The 19507-nt window shown below is 37.5% G+C and overlaps 1 protein-coding gene across 1 annotated transcript in view; it reads right to left on the bottom strand.

The window, feature by feature from the left end:
- Window positions 1-19507, bottom strand: part of LOC146398768 (uncharacterized) — a 690556-nt gene that overhangs the window by 431606 nt on the left and 239443 nt on the right. Inside the window, exon 5 of the mRNA XM_084980982.1 lies at window positions 11018-11115. Coding sequence (XP_084837108.1) covers window positions 11018-11115 — 98 coding nt within the window. The remainder of the gene's footprint in view (window positions 1-11017; window positions 11116-19507) is intronic.

Genomic DNA, 19507 nt, shown 5'->3' with positions numbered 1-19507 from the left:
TTTTTCTCACATTATCCTCCATCATGCTCCATCATAAGTGACGAGATATAGTTCCCAGTGCTGTACAGCAGGATCTCATGGCTTATCCATTCCAAAGGCAGTAGTTGGCATCTATTAACTCCAGACTCCCAGTCCATCCCATTCCCTCACCCTCGGTAAGCACAAGACTGTTCTCCATGTCAATGATTTTCTTTTCTGTGGAAAGGTTCATTTGTGCCATCTATTAGGTTCCAGATATGTGTTATCATATGGTATTTGTCTTTCTCTTTCTGACTTATTTCACTTAGCATGAGAGTCTCTGGTTCCATCCACACTGTTGCAAATGGCATAATTTTTGTTCTTTTTTATGGCTGAGTAGTATTCCATTGTGTATATGTACCACAACTTCTTAATCTATTCATGTGTCAATGGACATTTGGGTTTTTTCCATGTCTTGCATGCCTTGCATTTTAATCTCTCGATAGGTGGGGACTTTGTTAAATACACCTTTGTACTATTTGTATTGAATAGGCACAGACATTTGATGTTTATGCTGTTACTTTTAGGTGTAAATCTCAGAGAAAAGTCACCTAGTGTTTAATAATTGACTCTTAAGGTTGTATAAATGAAGCCCTTTCCCTAAGTAAGCCAAATCTTTTAAAGCTTTTCTTCTACCTTGAGTTGCTTTATATCCACTTAGAAAGTGACAACTTTGAAGAATTAGTATGACATTCATATGCACACATTTCTTTTTTAAGCTTAATTGCGTGTGCAATAAGTTTAGTGTGATAATATAGTATATAATTTCCTTAGGTTTACACAATTTAAATGAAGATTGTAGAAAAAATTCTGAATAGTAACTTTATATCATTGTTAACCCTAACATTTATCATATAAAATCTCATAAGCATTTAATATGTATTCATGGACAATGACTAGATGGCTATGAAAAACAATTTTTTATAGGGTGGTTTATTCCCACCTTTTTAAAGATGGAGCTTCTTAAGGCAAACAGTTTTCTATAATGGTGATAATTTATGTGATTAGATGTTTTCTTATATGAGATCATGAAATTAATTTTCAGGTTAATTAGTGCCCACAGCAATGATTACATTCATAATCCATTTAGCAAATTGCATTTTGCTAAGTTAGTTGTATTGCATTTTAGGCATTGCTAAAATGCCAAGGTCAACATGTCTCCTCATCAGTACCCAGTAACCAATGTAAGATACCAGTGAATAATACAACTCGTACTCACAAATCCTACATTACCTGCCTACTCAGATTACTGTTGGTGGCATATATCCTTGTCCTTAAAGGTCTTAGACTCAATTAGTCAGTTTCACATCTTTTTTTCCCAGGATTGAAGGGTTTATTGGGCCCTAACAGCCTGCCATAGGTTAACAAAATTCGCAGAACACCAATTTGTTAAAAAGAAGGTCAAAATAGTCATTTACCATGGGAATTATAACTACCAAGATAACCTTTCTCTTGTTTCCCATCAATATATTCCTTTCCCTTAGAAGAAACCTGTTTATGAAGCCAAGTTAAGGTCATAAAATTCTTCTGAAAATTGTGAAGTCAACAAGAATGTGATAAAAGAGAGTTAAGCAAATTTCATAGGACCAGAATTCTTCAAGGGGTATAAACCTATTAGGTCCCACATTCCATTTTGTGAAAAATACATAAGGTAGACAAATCCTTTAAAAGATCACAATCTCTACTCTCCTTGAAGATGTGTAGGAATCAAAGCCCTATCTTTCCATTTAATATCTTGTTTCATGGCTTTGTAATTTCAGGTCCAAGTTATAAATGTTGAAACAAGACAATCTCCAAATAAGAGAATTAAAATCTTTTCATCTTTCCCCACAGGATACACTGCCCCATCCATTTAATCACTTCAGTCAATTCTCTTCAAAATCTAGTATTTCTTTCTGCCTTATTTTTGGTACACAGCAGCAAAGAAGCAACTAGCCTACTAAGCTTTGGCCTGATGTTCTTGAATAGAAATTCTTGAACCGCTCATGTCCAAGTCTACCGATGAGGGTTCACATCATCTTTAATGGTAATACTTGTCAAATTTTGCACTTTACTGTGATTTTTCTAGGAGTGGAAAAAGATGAGAACAGGATGGTCAAATCAGAGGAATGAAAAGAAGGACAAGATATTCTAAAACGTGAGCAAAGGGCTAGCAAAAAAGAGCATATTTTCAAAGAAAATGGAAAGTTCACCTTTTTTAATTACTAAATTTGTATGTAGAACAGAAAAATTATTTTGAAAATTAAAACATGATTTTTGGACTCCTGGTTTCAGCTTCACTATGAGAAGGGCTTGGAAACCATCACTTCCAACCTTTAGACACAAAAAGAGCTGAACAAAACTGACTATCAAAATTTTCCTTAAAGCATCAAAGAACTAAGGTTGCATGACAAACTCTCATCCCAAAACTGCACCCCACACCAGGAAGAATGTGCATCCAGAGAGTTAGAGCGAAGATCTGCTTACTCAAAACAGAAACTGCTGGAACCGTCCCCTGGTAGAAACACACAAATGGTGATTTGGATGGCTTCCTGGAGGCTGAGGGTAAACCAGTGTAAGAAGGAAACTTTATTCACAACTATAGAAGTATTGGGAAGACCCACACTTTTGAGTGCTTTCCTTTCAGGAACCAAGTCGGGCATGCAGTATAATGTGAGAAAAAAATTCTCTTGTCTATGGCCAGTTGGGGTAGTTATTGAGATTCTCCCAGAACTTTTCTATAACCAAGGGCTATTCTCCAGGGAAAAGGCTTCCTTCTCCAGAGCAAAGCCTTCTCTGAGCTGGTAGAAGGATACTGTTCCCATGCTCCAATTCCACCTACATCTAGCTGCCTTGTCTCAACTAAAGGGGAAAAAAATCAATAGGCATGAAGGCAACAGACTGAAAATTATCCAGCCTGGTAAGAGAGTAGTAAATTGGGATGGAGGGGGAGATAGATTTATCACTGAAAGAAACACTTGTGAAACGTCTCTGTCTAGAGACATTGGTTGATCAAAAGATGAAAAACAGTTATAAGATTATAGAATGCCCCACCCCTTGTCTTTGATAGACCAAAACCACCTAATAGGGCTCCAGTATTACAACAGGGAATTACAAGCAAAAGAGCTGAAGACACAGACTCCTTCTAAGCATACCTAGGAAAGCACAAAGTAAATATGGAAAATAAAAATAGGGGAATTTGATGAGTCAGGATTAAGATGGCAGAATAGAAGGACTGGAACTCAACTTCTCTCCTAAAAACAACAAAACTCACAACTAAAGACTGAGAAATCTCCACCCAAATGGACTGGAAACCTTAAAAAAGATGCCCTACTCCAGAATAAAAACAGGAGGCCACATCAAGAGGTAGGAGGGGCGATTTTGCAATATTAACAACCCCATACCTCCCAGGTGGGAAGCCCCACAGACTGGAAACTAACTGGTTCACAGAGACTCACCTACAGGACTGAGAGATCGAGCCCCACATCAAACCCTCATGTGCAGGGATCTGGCACCGGGAGAAAGAGCCCTGGAGCATCTGGCATTGAAGGCCAGTGGGGCTTGTGTGCAAGAACTCCACAGGACTGGGGGAAACAGAGACCCCATTCTTAAAAGGTGCACACAGACTTTCACGTGCACTGGGTCCCAGGGCAGAGCGAGGTCTCCACAGGAATCTGGGTCAAACCTGACTGCAGTTCTTGGAGGACATCCTGGGAAAACAGGGGTGAATGTGGCTTGTTGTGAGGGAAGGACATTGAAGGCAAAGCTCTCGGGAATATTCAGCAGCTGCCTTTCTCTGGAGGGGGCCATTTTGGGAAAATCTGGCCCCACCTGTCAGTCAGCCTGAGAAGCCCCTGGGCAAACAACAATCCAGGTGGGATCACAGCCCAGCCCCTCAGTAAACAGGCTCCCTAAAGACTCCTCAGGCACACAGCTGCCTCTAATCCCATCCAGAGACTAAAGCCCACCCACCAGAGGGATTAGAATCAGCTCCACCTACCAGTGGGCAGGCATCAGCCCCTCCCATCAGGAAGCCTACAGCAAGCCCCCCATACTGAATTCAGCCACAAGGGGGGCAGACAGACACCAGAAGTAAGAGAGCCTACAACCCTATTATCTGTAAAAAGCTCACCACACCAAAAACTTACAAAAATGTAAAGACAGAGAACAATAACTCAGATAAGGGAGAAAGGAAAAGCCCCAGAAAAACAGCTAAGTGATCAGGAGATTCTCAGCCTCCAGGAAAAAGACTTTAGACTGTTGGTGCTGAAGATGACACAAGACATTGGAAATAAACTGGAGGCAAAGATGGATAACTTACAGGAAACACCGAGCAAAGAGATACAAGATATAAAACTTAAACAAGAAGAGATGCAAAATACAATAACTGAAATAAAAAACTCACTAGAAGCAGCTATCAGCAGAATACAGGAGGCAGAAGAACGAATAAGCAAGGTGGAGGACAGATTAGAAGAAATTAGGGATGCAGAACAGAAAAGAGAAAAAAGATTGAAAACAAATGAAGAGAGGCTCAGGGAACTCTGGGACAATGTTAAACGTACCAACATCCGTATTATGGGGTGCTAGAAGGAGAAGAGAGAGAGAAGGGGACAGAAAAAATATTCCAAGAGATAATAGCCAAAAACTTCCCTCACATGGGAAAGGAACCACTCACTCAAATCCAGGAGGCACAACGAGTACCATATAAAATAAACCCAAGGAGGAACACCCCGAGACACATATTAATCAAACTGACCACAATTAAAGACAAAGAAAAAATCTTGAAAGCAGCTAGGGAAAAGAAACAAGTAACATACAAAGGAACCCCAATAAGGTTATCAGCAGATTTTTCAGCAGAAACTCTGCAGGCCAGAAGGGAGTGGCATGTTATACTTAACGTGATGAAAGGAAAAAACCTCCAACCAAGATGAATCTACCCAGCAAGTCTCTCATTCAGATTTGAAGGAGAAATCAAAACCTTCACAGAGAAGCAAAAGCTGAGAGAATTCAGCAACACTAAACCAGCCTAACAACAAATACTAAAGGAACTTCTCTAGGCAGAAAAGAAAAGACAGCAACAGGAAACAAAAATTCCACAAATGACAAGGCTCACCAGTAAAGGTGTATATACAATAAAGATACGAAATCATCCATGCACAATTATACCACCAAAATCAGAACTCATGAGAAGAGGTGGGTACAAATGCAGGACACTGGAGATGAACTTGCAATTAAGAGAACAACAACTTAAAACAATCTCATATACATATAGACTCATATCAAAACTTCAGAATAACTGCAAACCAAAAATCTACAATTGATACACAAACAAGGAATCTCTGGAGAAGAAATATGCCTCATAGTAAATAAGTGCATAATCCACCATGAAGGGGGTCATTTGACATCATTCTTGGAATGCTGAAGTCTTCTTGGAACTTATTCTGTCTTCCTCTCCATCAAAGAATTTATGATAATTATAATTAAATAATGCAACTGTACAATTAAATAATATAGTTCTACAATTGTATTGTTAATAACCATTTCTCTCCATGGTATAATGTAAGGTCTATAATGTCTTGTTTATCACATCACCTAGAATGATGTAATGCCTATATTGAAGAATCAATAAGATGTAACAAATTGTGAGGACATATTTACATAGTTACACTGTTTTTTAACCAATTTATGCATTTTATATTTTACTTATTTTCATAGGGTGTATTATTTTTGTTATTCTTACCAGTTAAGTTATTCTTTTTATTATGCTATATAAAATATTTAATGATATATAAGGCTTTCTTCTTTATAAATTTTAGTTGCATAATATACACGGATGTAATATAATGCTAATTTTTAAAGAAAAATTGAAGTGTAATAGATAATACTAAATAGTAAGGATGAAAGCCATACAAAATGGGATAAAGTATAGAATAAAGTTATTCTTTTTATTATGCTATATAAAATATTTAATGATATATAAGGCTTTCTTCTTTATAAATTTTAGTTACATAATATACACGGATGTAATATAATGCTAATTTTTAAAGAAAAATTGAAGTGTAGTAGATAATACTAAATAGTAAGGATGAAAGCCATACAAAATGGGATAAAGTATAGAATAAATTTCCTATTTGTCTCAGCATATTTTCCATTCCACTTCTCCAGATGGAGTCACTTAATCTGTTTCTTAAGATCCATGATATAATAATCTGTATAAATGTAATTGTGTTTAAATATATGTATTTTATTCTGTAAAAAAAACTAAAATTTCAAAAAAAATAGGGGAATTTGAAGGCTCTGTCACCTATAGCTATGAGCAAACATTAAACACAGCTCACCTCCTAGCCACAGTAACAAATTCTCACACCAAAAGCCTATTTCTCTGATTTTCCAATACCCAATACATGCCCAGCTTTCAACAAAAAATTACAAAGCATGCCAAAAGAAAAAAATCCTCTGAGGGAATAAAGTAACCATGAGAACCAGACTCCTATATGAGACAGATGTTGGAATGATAACAAAGAGAATTTAAATAGGCATAATTAATATGCTAAGAGCTCTTAGGGAAAAAGCAAACATGCAAGGATATAGAGGTCAGCTAAGCAGAGACGTGCAAACTTAATGTATAGAAGGAAATATTATAATTCAAATACCAAAACAGAAATGGGAAGAAGAGCTTCAACAAGATCTTCCAAAGACTTGGAAGGACCAAGGAACCATGAATTGTCAACAGAAACATCCACAGTTGATATTCTAAGAGGAAAATTAATGAAAACACACTGACGTGGAGAAGAGAACAACCTCAAAAGGTGTTGCCTAAATATACTTGGAATACAGAAGGGACAGAAAGTGAGAATAAAATTAAAGAAATAAATGAAAGTAGTAGTGACAGCGCTTTTTGCACTTGAATGACACCCTGCTGCACATCCAAAACCTCAGATGACAAGCAAGACTTGAAAAAAAAAACAAAAACAAAAACTAATAGCAAACAAACTAACCCATCCAGGCATGTTATATTAAAATTACAGAAACTCAAAGGCAAAGAAAAAGCCCTGCAAGAAAAATAATGCTGCACCTACAGAGGTACAAGTGTAAGTATTACAGCAGCCTTCTCATCTGAGAGCATGCAAAGAAAAGAGGGTGAAAATAAATATGTGAAGTGATCAACTGAGAGTCCACATGATGATGGGTGAAATTCTCACTTCTCATCTTGGGGAATCATCTTTTAGTGTCCTTACCCTGGTTCCTAAAGCCCCAGGCACTTTTGAAATCTATGTGCCTACGAAAGGGTAGTTCGTCCACCTATCCATGTCATTTAAGTGGTAACCGTGCAGTGGTCAATAGTGAAGTCTGCATCTTTCAAGAATCTCTATGTTGCACATTCTTAGTCCCTAAAGGTACCAGAACTGAAGTGAATGTGGCGCTGCTATTTTTTACAATGTATATCATACTCAGAAGCATCTCTGCCTGGAGCTTCCACACACTCATTTTACATTCCCAGCCAGAACCTCTATGGCCCTAGAATGTTGCACGGAAAGTTTCTTTGATAGCAGCAGAAGACACAGGACTTCTGGTTTGGAGACAAAGGGGATTACTACTCAGTGCCTAACAGGCGGCATGAGCTTCATGTTCACACTGATTACCCTGTACCCTAAGTTGCTTGGAGGCAACACGTAGAAGCCAGGGTAAGTGCTGTATACCAGTGGATCAATGTCACAGCTGAGAACATCCAAGCTTAGGAAACCCCATTTTTTTGGTTTTGATTTTTTTGATTTTTTTTTTTCAGTCACACCCTTGGTATATGGAAGTTCCCAAGCCTTGGTTCGAATTAAAGCTGCAGCTGTGACTACGTGATAGCTGCAGCAATGCGGGGCCTTAACTCAATGCATGGGGCTGGCAATCAAACTCACACTGGCACAGAGACAACGCCAGATCATTAACCCACTATGCCACAGTGGGAACTCCCAAACCCCAATATTTTGGAATAGGTTGCAAGCTAACCTGTTCTGATTTTGCACTAGATGGAGACATTATCTTACTGTACTGGACAGTAAGCAAACCTGCCCTTTGCCCTACAAAAAGTCCTTAAAAGGGTGGTCTGGAACAAAGGCCGTTAAGATTTATGCTTATAAAACGTTCAGGAATTGGAGAGCCCTACAGAGTACATCTCCCAACAGCCACCATCATGGCAAAGGACAAGAGTTTAATTTGAGAGGAAGCATTTATCTTGCCCAGGTTGACAGTGAGCTCATTCAGGCTGTTCTTCTGATAAGAATGTACTGTTTGCCTCAGATCCCTGAATTTAGCAACCGCTGAGAGAACTAAGCCAGAGTTGACAACATTCCAGAAATGTCCAGCAAAACCCATAAAATTCCATAAGGACGATGGCTGTCCTAGGGTCACCCTTTCTAGGTTATCTCCACCTGTCTGAAAACGGGCTGCAGAATTTATGAGCGGTGTTTACAAAAAATATTTAGAATATCCCACTGGCAGAGTTCCTTTATTTTTCTGCAGCAGTAAGGTGTGGCACGCCTTTTGAGATCACGAGGAAGAAATTCCATATTCTGTTAGACATATCCTCGTATTGTATATTTGATGAATAACCACCATTGTTCACGTTACAAATCAAGCCCCCGACAAGGTTATCTACGATCCTGAAAAAGGCAGAGTTTCTCAGTTTTGCCATCCGGTCTCTTACCACCATTCTCTCAAAGGTGAAATACATACAAACCCCACAGCAAAGTTCCTCTCAGCCTGTAGGGATGTGTAACCCTAAAAATCCTGATTAATTTAGCACCTCAGTGTTTCAACCAACTGCATGGGATGAGACACCTCTTGGGGGGCAGGAAAAGCTAGATGATGAGTCAGGAATGAGTATGTTTGGTTGGAAGTAGTTTTGGTAAATCTAGATGAAACATTCTAATGGAAAATTGTAAAAAGTAGATTTAGAATTTAATATTTCAGTATTTACATTTACTGATTGGTGTTTAGGTTGTTGATACATTTGTGTTAAGATCTCTCATGATGAGGATTATAGCACAGGGAGGAAATAAGACTGAGACTAGGAAACCAAAAAACACTACTACTTAAAGTACGACAAGAAAAAAAAAAAAAAGAATCCACTGATGGAGACTGAGAAGAAATGAAGCAAAACAGGAAAGGGTATCCTCACAGCCCGATTTAGAAGAGGTGAATGGCTGCTTATGTTGAATTTATAATTCGGAAAGTGTCAGGTATTTAGCTAGTGTCTTGAAGATTTTTAAACCGGCTCCTTAAAGCTGTAAATGGAGGGCGTAAATAACAACAAATACTGTGAGAAATGGACTGCTCTGTCTTTTCTTACTCTTTAAGATTCCCCTTTTCTGCCATTATTTAAACTGGATTAAGCGAACAATCTCTCCCCCTAAGCAATCTACACCAAGCCTGAAAGTAAGATACTTCTCTTAATGAATTCCAGCTCAGGTGAGATTTTCTAAACATTACTAAAATGTGTAGGTTAGAAAAAAGTAAGTTAAGTACAGGCAACAGTAAGCAGCTACTTAGTCTGCCCTTTAGTTTGTGGCCTGCAACACAGAGACGTCCCTGCCTAAATGTCTGTCTGCTTCTGCTGGGCAGAAACCATCTTTACTCCCAATATAAAAACAATCTCAAAGAGAGTCTGATTCTAGAAGCTGCAAAGCTCTTCTACTTCTGCGAAAGGCTCATTTTCCAAGACCAGATTTCCTAGATGAGGCTCCCCTAGTGGTTGACAGGGGATCTTTACCTCAGCGTAACTGCAGGATTAAGCCTACTCAAAACAGCCTTGTCTTAACCCATAACCAGAGCACTCAGCCTCAACAGAATCTCTTATAACAACAAGTATTCTATAAAACTCTCCATGCATTTCTAAAATCAAAGATGATATGACTGACTTACACAAACACCTTGAAAATCAATATAAATGCGTAAATGATATATACGAAATGACACAGTATTTTGTAATAATATAATACACATTGCACTAAATAAACGTTCAGGATGGATCAGTTAGAAAACGTGAGGTACCCAGTTGCTTGCACCTCAACATAGAATCACCATGCACGTGACAACTACAAATTCGGACTGGCTCAAACGTGTTTATGCACAATTTACATACTGTACTACGAGCGGTGGTGGTGGTGACACAATTTTATGAAATGGTGAAGAGTTCTTAGAAGTTCTGAACAAATTAAATATAATTATTATTCTTTGGCAGTTCAGTGTATCATGAAAACACGAAAAATTGTTTGTACTTAAAATCATTTGTGCTTCCATGTGAAAAAGAGTTAAGTTCCAGGTTTGCAATTTGAAGAGCTTTTGGTTTTGTTTTGTTTTTCCACATACTCCTGCACATGAATGCCGAGCAGGACACTGAAACGTCGTTTATAACAAGGGAATTTTTTAAACATTACTCGGTGTTCTTCGGTGCCCTGGGCATGTTTCCACTATTGGCCAATAGCAGTCCCCAGTCACCGTGGCAACAAAGTATCTTCCAAATTACCAAAATGTTTTTTAGAGAGTTTGAGGATATCATGGAAAGCCAATGCCTTAGAGCTTCAATGTGTCAGACACACAAGGTCTATTATCACCAAAAACTTGGCCTTAGCCTCTGTGTAACAGCTGTGTCATAATGCAGCCATTGAAGAGATGAACAAATACAGTAAATAATGGAAAGGTTTCTCTACCGAGAGTATGGATGACGTTATGAGAGTACATGCCACAGAACTGAGGGAGCCAAAGTCAGATTGCAATAGGCGAAGTCATTTTTCAAAAGGCTGAGTAATTTAAATCACTATGTATACAATTCATGCATTTTGGTTAGTTGCTGAGAAGGGAGAAACTTTTTAACATTTTCAGATCTACTGGATGAAGCAATGTAATATGATTAAGCAAATTAAAAATAATGGTGTAAAAATTCCTGGAAAATGTGTATTCAACACAAAGGTAAACTCTACTTTAAAATGTGTTTTTTTTTTTCAAAAATGAAGAAATTGTAACTCACGGGCTTCGTTGTCTCTTCACTTCTGTCTTTAATTCTATTCTTCTGTGCTTTTGTCTGGCTAATATTCCCATACTCCACATGTGTGCTGCTTCCTGGTCCTGAAAAAAAAAAAATGTCATCATGAATGTATTATTTATTTAAGCTTTTGGAAAAGAATACTCATTTACAAATCATCAAATTCATTTAAAATCACACTTCTCACTTTCAGAGTCATTAACAGTCTTGTCTAATTTACAATCATCTGCAAAAGTGATGAACAGATTTTCAACTGCTTTGTTCAGACTATTCATCACTATAGAATCCTAAGCAGAGATCAATCCCCGAGAATTGTTTTTCTGTAACTGGACACTAAGGATAAAACACTGATAACTCTTCTGAGTTCACCTTCAGTTTGGCTGTTTACTTTTGTAAGTTGAAAAAGAGAAAAGTAAGCTTTCTTAGATAAATAATGTCAATGCAATTATGATAAATTGTAAGCTGTCCATTTACACTGTTGGGTCTACTTCGATAGGGAGCTGCCTTAAAAGCTAAAAAGAAAACTCACATGTATTCATTGCTTATCTAGCATAACAAGGAGAGTGGTCAATATTTAACTTGGATTATCTCATTTATTGTATATAATAACCCTCAGAGCTACTTATCTCTATGACTTAAGATTTGAAACCAGAACTCAATGTCTGAATTCTGAATCCAAATGACTTCGAAGTATAGTTTTTAGATACCATTGTTAAAAACTGGGGGTTCTTCACATCTCTTTTGTTTTGTTTTGAAGTTTTCTTAATTCAGAAAACAAATAGAGCAAAAAGGAAAGAAGCTAGTATTAAAGGACCTAATGTGTTCCATGTATGTCTATATTTTAAAAAAAAATTTTTGGCTATGCCTGTGGCATGCACAAGTCCCTGGGCCAGGGATCGAAACTGCATCACATCAGGGACCAGTGCTGTAGCAGTGACTACACTGGACCCTTAATCCACTGTGCCACAAGGGAACTCCCCCAGTATTTTAAATAGCTGTTCATTCATTTTTAATTCCCTCTTTCCTTTCCGGGAAATACATCATGAACGGCTCTCTTAGGTCCAATTTGTCCTTGCCTCTAGTTCTTCAGTATTCAACAACAGCTTTTCCATGGTGCTTGCTGTCTAAGGCAATGCTGACTAATGAGTGATTATAACTTGCTGTTAGAAATGTTATGACAGGACAAGTTCAAAACAAGAAGAAAGCACAGAACAGAGAGTCTTGCCAGACCTAAGGGCAGGAGACATCTAGGAGGAAAAGGTGTTTAGACGATGACTTGATGTGTGGGCGAAGTCAAGAGAGACGTGAGGCATTCCGCTGCTTAGTTAACTAAAGCAAACTGTTGTCCAGTGGACCCCGCCATGAACATGTAAGCTGCCTTCGGGGCCCACATGCAGTTCTTGGTGGCCATGAGGTCTTGTTCTGGCCGAAGACATAACAGATGAAGTTGGGAGGAGGTTTGCTCTTAGAAAGTTCCTGTCCCTGGAGTTCCCGTCGTGGCGCAGTGGTTAACGCATCCGACTAGGAACCACGAGGTTGCGGGTTCGATCCCTGGCCTTGTTCGGTGGGTTAAGGATTCGGCGTTGCCATGAGCTGTGGTGTCGGTTGCAGATGCGGCTCGGATCCCGCGTTGTTGTGGCTCTGGTGTAGACCAGCGGCTACAGCTCTGATTCGACCCCTAGCCTGGCAACCTCCATATGCGTGAGAGCGGCTCAAGAAAATGGCAAAAAGAGAAAAAAAGAAAAAAGAAAAAAAAGAAAATTCCTGTCCCTTAAAAGATAAGCTTCGTAGCAAAATTATTTTCTGTGCTTTTTTTTTCTTTCTCTTTTGGGGAAAGCCTTCTGAAGGTGTTGCCATTTACTTTTTTCTCCTGAACATGGGAATGAATCTCTACAGAGATATGGAATACTACAGTTTGCCCACTAAGCAAACTGGAAATGAAGAGAATGAGAAAGCTTTCCTTAATCATATTCTCCTTCAATCAATTGTACATTATACAGTTGGAGAGGAGATGATGGAGCCACATGCAACCGAGGGAGAGACTACAGATCCCAACATCTGTGCCTCTCTCTCTCTCTCTGAAAAAACAAAGAGCAAGGAGAAGGTGGGTGCCTACATGTTGTAAATTTCTCCTATGAAAACAGTAATTCTTAGGGGTAGAAGATTATAAATTCAAATGAAGTCTGTTTTAGTACAGAAGAAGTAACTCCCAAGCGGCATGCTACAATAATAAGAGAAAAGAAGTGAAATTAAACTCATTAGATAAATGGAAAGAGCAGGAAGTATCTTATTCTTCTGCAGAGATGAGATAAAAGTAAATAAAAAGACATCTGTTATTTGCGAGTTGTGTAAAATATATTTATTTGTTATATTCCAAAATTATTTTCACATTCTTACATCTGAACATGTGAATTATTCAACTTAATAAGACTTTCAGTATCATATAGATGTTCACATAAATATTTAATCATTGTATAGGCTTTTTACAATAGTTCCTTGTATCTGACTTAAGATTAGAGAATAAGTTGTAATATATGATAGCCCTTTACTCTGTTTTATGAGATCTGAAAATTTGCTTACCACACAAAAAAATCTGAATTGAATGTAACACACCTCTATTTTCAAAGCATATAAAACTGTCTAGGCACAATATTGCAGAAAACATCACACAACATTTGAGATTGTTCATATTATTCTGGAATCTACCTAGATGAACGTATTTTGAACTTGAAGTATGATAAGGGGTCTATACAAATGAGTGAATAATATATATCAGTTTGTTTCAGTTTCTGAAACTGCTTTACGCACACACATATTTTAGATGCAAAGAACACATTTTAATAACTAAAGTGTAGAAAAAGAATTATTTTTGATTTGCTTTATAATTCAGTGAGTCATTGCTCAATAATGTATTTAGTCCTGAAAGTTCAACAATGAACGAAATGGAATATAGTGAACTTTACCATCCAATTAACTTACTTTAAAAGTGATCCCATCAAAGATGTAGGTTTTAATTAAACTTACTGTGAAAGTCATTTTGTAATTTATACATATATTAAATCATCACATTGCATATCTTAAGCTTTCATATGTTATGTGTTGGTAATATCACAATAAAGGTAGAACATTTTTCAATTAAAAAATTAAATTTTGGTGCTGGGCTGTATTTATGCACAATAAAAATTTAATAATTTCTAGCAGTGCTGCTGAGCTTCAAATGCCCTTTTAAAAATAATAATGCATCTTATCTTACTACTAAATATAATACTTTCCCATGTTTTTAGTAGAGCCGATCTATTCCAACTTTAAAATATATACAAATATTTACTTAGAATCCAACCCAAATATTTCAAATTATCTGATAAAAAGTCCATGTCATCTGCTAGCAAACTTTTCTTGCCTATTACTTATAAGAAAATTGCCATAAATCAAGAAAAAAAAAGAATGGAAACAATTTTAGCAAGAAAAATTTAGAAGAAACTATAAAAGTTTTGTTTTAAAAACTTGAAAACTTTATAATACATTAGGTTCTACTTATTTATAGTGATCTGGTAAAGCACTGAGTAGGAAAAGATTCAAATTTTCATTTTGATCAAAATTAAAATGGCAACAGATTAAATAGGAAATATCTAGCAATATCTCACAGATATGAGTTATGTTTCCCTCTGATGATTTACTATTTTAATATTGAGTACTTGGGACAAAGAATAAAAATGCAAAACAGCAGAAGAAAAATAAGAGATTTTCTAGTCTTTTGTTCGTTTTCTGTTTGTTTTTAGTACAAGAGCATATTTCAGTCAAATTTCCTTACAACAGAAAAGTTAACTACAATTCCAAGAAATGATCAATAATAAATATTTCAACTAATTATCTAAATCTTTTTGATTTATTCATTTTTGTTCATCAAGACCTTAATTCTTCAACAAACATTTATAAATATGTTTTATACCAAACTTTTGAAGAAAGTTAACAAGTTCCATTCAGAGTCCCATCAAAAGCCTAAGTGAAGATTCCTCTAGTTTCAAATTCAAGTCACAAGTTGCACTGGTCATTTATATTTACTGGGACTTGGGATAAGATTAACATTGAACTTGCAGGCTGCAAGGACTCACATACCTGAGCAGGATACATGCCATGTTCTGATGGAAGGATTTCCACTGAAGCAGAGAGACCAATTTTTTTTTTTTCCCCACAAAGGTCATTTTTAATGTATTAAAATACAAACACATTGCCATACAATATTCTGAAGTTCTATATCGCCACACCTTAAGCAACATGGGTTTGAAGTGTGTGGACTACACATATATGGCTTCTTTCAACGGTAAATACAGCAGTGCCCCATGCAGGGGTTGGGTGAATCCCCAGATGTAGAAACGTGGATGTGAAGGAACCTTGGGGAGGCGGGGGCTCGACTATCATTTATGTACAGGAGGAGGGGGGTCAGCACCCCAATCCCTGCACTGTTTGAGGGTCAACTGTACTGTAGCATATACCCACACAAATGTCTGCTTGGGGGGAGTTACAACTGTTCTCTCGAGCCACCCGATTTAGCTACAGAAAAACCAAAACATCTGCTCTAACAAAATCAAAGGCCAAAATTGTCCCACATCTAGACATTCTAGATAGGTATCCATATATTTTTTTTCTTCATTTACACATACATCTGAAGAAATAAACAAGGGGGTGTCTAGGAGGTAACAAGGAAGAGTTGCTGACACTGATTACAGCGTGAGAGCGAGGCAGGCCCTCTGAATCGCGGGTCCACTGCAGAAGGCTGAGCTTTCCCTTCCTTCAAGGAGACAGAAGGGCAGCTGGGCCCCTGAAAAGTGAGGACAGGAAAGAAAACCCAGGACAAAGGCCAGGATCTTTACTTTTTTTTTTTTTTTTTTTTTTTTGCTTTTCAAGGCTGCATTTCTGGCATATGGAAGTTCCCAGGCTAGAGGTCAAATCAGAGCTGCAGCTGCTGGCCTGCGTCACAGCAATGCCAGAGTGGAGCCTCGTCTGAGACCTACACCACAGCTCAGGGCAATGCAGGATCCTTAACCCACTGAGCAAGGCCAGGGATCCAACCCACATCCTCATGGATACTAGTCGGGTTCGTTACTGCTGTGCCACAAAAGGAACTCCGAAAGAGGAAGTGTTTAAGCCCAGTGCCTCGACCAAGATAATGTCTATATGTTAACTTGTTTTGTTGGCTTATGCAGGAAGAAATAAATATTTGATGTTGGAGATATGAAAGCTGTAGATTTTTGAAGACCAAATTCTCACGGACCAAGCATGATTACCAAACTATGGTTAAAAAAAAAAAAAAAAAAGCCAACACACTCAATAGGGAAACATTAGAAGCATTTTCCTTAAAAATCTGGAATGAGAACATCATGCTGGCTTTAATCATTCCTTAAATGTTACCAAGTTGCTAAGCTATAAATAATTCATGATACATATATGTCACATTTTCAAATATGAACCTCTCACAATTTATAACATGGATATATGTGCATGTAACTAAACTATAGCACTATGCAGGACTGATATATCTCAAGTTCAGGGGAGTGGTTCTCTGGTGGAGAAGGATAAAGAGGTAAGATTTAGCTGTACTTACTGAATTTCATTTTAACAGACATCTGATAGAAATAGGGCAAAATGTAACTACCTCTCACATTTTTTTATTATTTTTTTTTAATAGAGGCACATACCTGCAACATATGGAAGTTTCTGGGCTAAGGGTCCAATGGGAACTGCAGCTGCTGGCCTCTGCCATAGCCACAGCAATGCCAGAGCTGAGCCACATGTAAGACCTGTGCTGCAGCTTATGGTAATGCCAGATCCTTAACCCACTGAGTGAGGCCAGGGATCCAACCCACATCCTCATGGCTACTAGCTGGGTTCTTAACCTGCTGAGCTACTGGGAACTCCCATCTCTTATATTTTTACGGTGTTCACATGGGTGTCTATTATATAATTTTAAATTTCCTCTAAGTTGGAAGAGTTTAAAAATTGAGGTGTTAACTAACCTTACTGTGTTAATCATGTTGCAGATACACATGTATCTAATTGCAAAGTACATCTTAAATTCACATATGTTGTATGGTAATAATGTCTCAATAAAAGTGGAAAAATGCCAAAAAAAATTCTAAAGTAATTTTGTTTACTTAAAATTTTACTTAGTCATTAAAATTAGGATTTTAACTCTAAAGACTATAAATTCTAGTGTCTCCTAAAAACTCAGACTAGGAGCAGAATAAGTATGAGAAGTTTTCACATTGGAAGTCGTTCATTAAATCATACCTTTGATTTACAATAGTCACACTGGGGAGTTCCCATTGTGGCGCAGCAGAAACAAATCTGACTAGTATCCATGAGGATGCAGGTTCCATCCCTGGCCTTGCTCAGTGGGTCGGCGATCCCGCGTTGCAGCGGCTGTGGCGTAGGCTGACAGCTGTAGCTCTGATTTGACCCTTAGCCTGGGAACTTCCATGTGCCATGGCTCCAGCCCTAAAAAGCAAAAAATAAAATGATATAGTCACATTGACGGCCAGTTTAACAACTAATATCGATTAAGTTCACACCTTATTATTTACTAATGTATCAAAAATTTATATCAGACCATGATTTTTGTAAAGGAAGAAAAAGAGCCATACAAATAGATCCGGCAAAAGTGCTATCAAGTTATTAATCTACAAATTAAGAGGGAGGAAGTGAAGAGGATTTGGAAATATATCTGATTTTTATGATAGAAATTTGGTATCTATCTCAACTAAAAAAATTAAAAATTAAATAAACATCATAAACAGTTCACATTGTTTTTTGCTTGTTTGTTTTGCTTTGTTTTCCTTTTGACAGGTGCACCTGTGGCATACGGAAGTTCCTGGGTTAGGGGTCAAGTCAGAGCTGCAGCTCTGGCCTATGCCACAGCCACAGCCACACCAGATCCAAGACACATCTGTGACCTACACGGCAGCTTAACGGCAGCACTGAAGTGTTAACCCACTGAGCAAGGCCAGGGGCCAAACCCGCATTCTCACAGAGACAATATTGGGTCCTTAACTCACTGAGCCACAAGGGGAACTCCAATGTTATTTTAAAGACAGTTTTTTATATCTATTGAAATTTTGAGCAGTTACATTTAGTGAATTTATGACTAGTAGTTTTGACTGTTATTTAGGGGCTTAATACATTGTAGCCATTCAAGCTGTTTCTAGTCAGTGTCGTTTCTGATTGGGTGGCACCTGCCATAAGAAAACTGGGTTAATAATATTACTCTTGTCCAAAGCTTACCACTTTTGATGGTAACAAAGAAATTGTAACTTAGATTATTATTTCTTTACTCCTCCTGATTTTTTCCACATGTAAAACAGGATTACAATTTTGGAACACAGCGCAAGAATGATACCTCAAATCTTGCCTGCTCTTCCAGTAGAATAGTGATTAAAATGTCCAGGCTGCTAAACTAGGAAGAAGAATGTTGAAATATGTGTTAAGAAAATGCTCATCTGTAAAGTTATACTTAAAATAATGGACTCCAAGATGCTATCAGATGTGGAGAACACATGACACTAAACAAACAGACAAGTTTGAGAGGCCCTATTTTGGAGAAACATTTTAAACAGTTCTGGATGTTTCACCACATATATGTGTGTAATATATATACATCCACACATATATATGTACACTTCTAAATTTTCCTTCGAAAATATCCTAAATATCGAAGATAAAAGTGCTTATAAAAGTTGATTAAAATATTCCATTAGGGGATGTTTACTTCTCTACATCTATAACGTATTTAAATGTACAATTCTTTTATCATTGGATACGCATATCCTGTAGCATGTCCTGAGCAGCTGAAGGATTAATGCTGCAATTTTCTTCAACGAAAGCTCCTTGGTATATATACAGAGGAGTGGCAAAATTTTCTACTCCTTATCTCCTCAAGCACATGCTCAAAACAGTTATAGGTACACATTCTATTCCCTCATCAAAAGCTGCCTCAATAGGCATGAGGAACATGGTTGTGAAAGGTGCTAATTTGGGAAATACTGTTTGACTGTGACCTGGCCAATGCTACAGGCACTATCATGTTGAACATGATACAACATTACGGACGTCAGTATCTGGAACTCAGTTTCTTGGGACTTTGATAAAACCATCCTTTAAGAAAATAAATTTGCTTATCATTGATACACAATCAACAAATCTGAATTTCCCATTAAAATTCATTTCCTTTCACTGACAGAGCTGACTTACGTACTAAAAGCATATGCTGACATAAAACCTGCAGGTGAGACAATTCTACACATTTACCTTACCCAAGAGTAACCTCAGATTCTAATAGTTTAATTCACTGATGTCCCATGTAGTATCGTTGGCTGCTCCATGTGTGAAAATGTATCTTTCTCTAAATGCACATTTTTGTGAAGGATTTAACACAGAGTCTTTTAGTTACACAGAGTCTTTTTATTGAAAATGAGCCTTTAC

The sequence above is a fragment of the Sus scrofa genome, chromosome 10, assembly GCF_054392235.1.
Source record: "Sus scrofa isolate SSC_HxYL_T2T_F1_AM1 chromosome 10, Sscrofa_HxYL_maternal_Yorkshire_Landrace_v2.0, whole genome shotgun sequence".
In the NCBI taxonomy this organism is placed as follows: Eukaryota; Metazoa; Chordata; class Mammalia; order Artiodactyla; family Suidae; genus Sus; species Sus scrofa.
The sequence above is the reverse complement of the archived record's forward strand: the minus strand, read 5'-3'. Positions and strand labels throughout refer to the sequence as shown.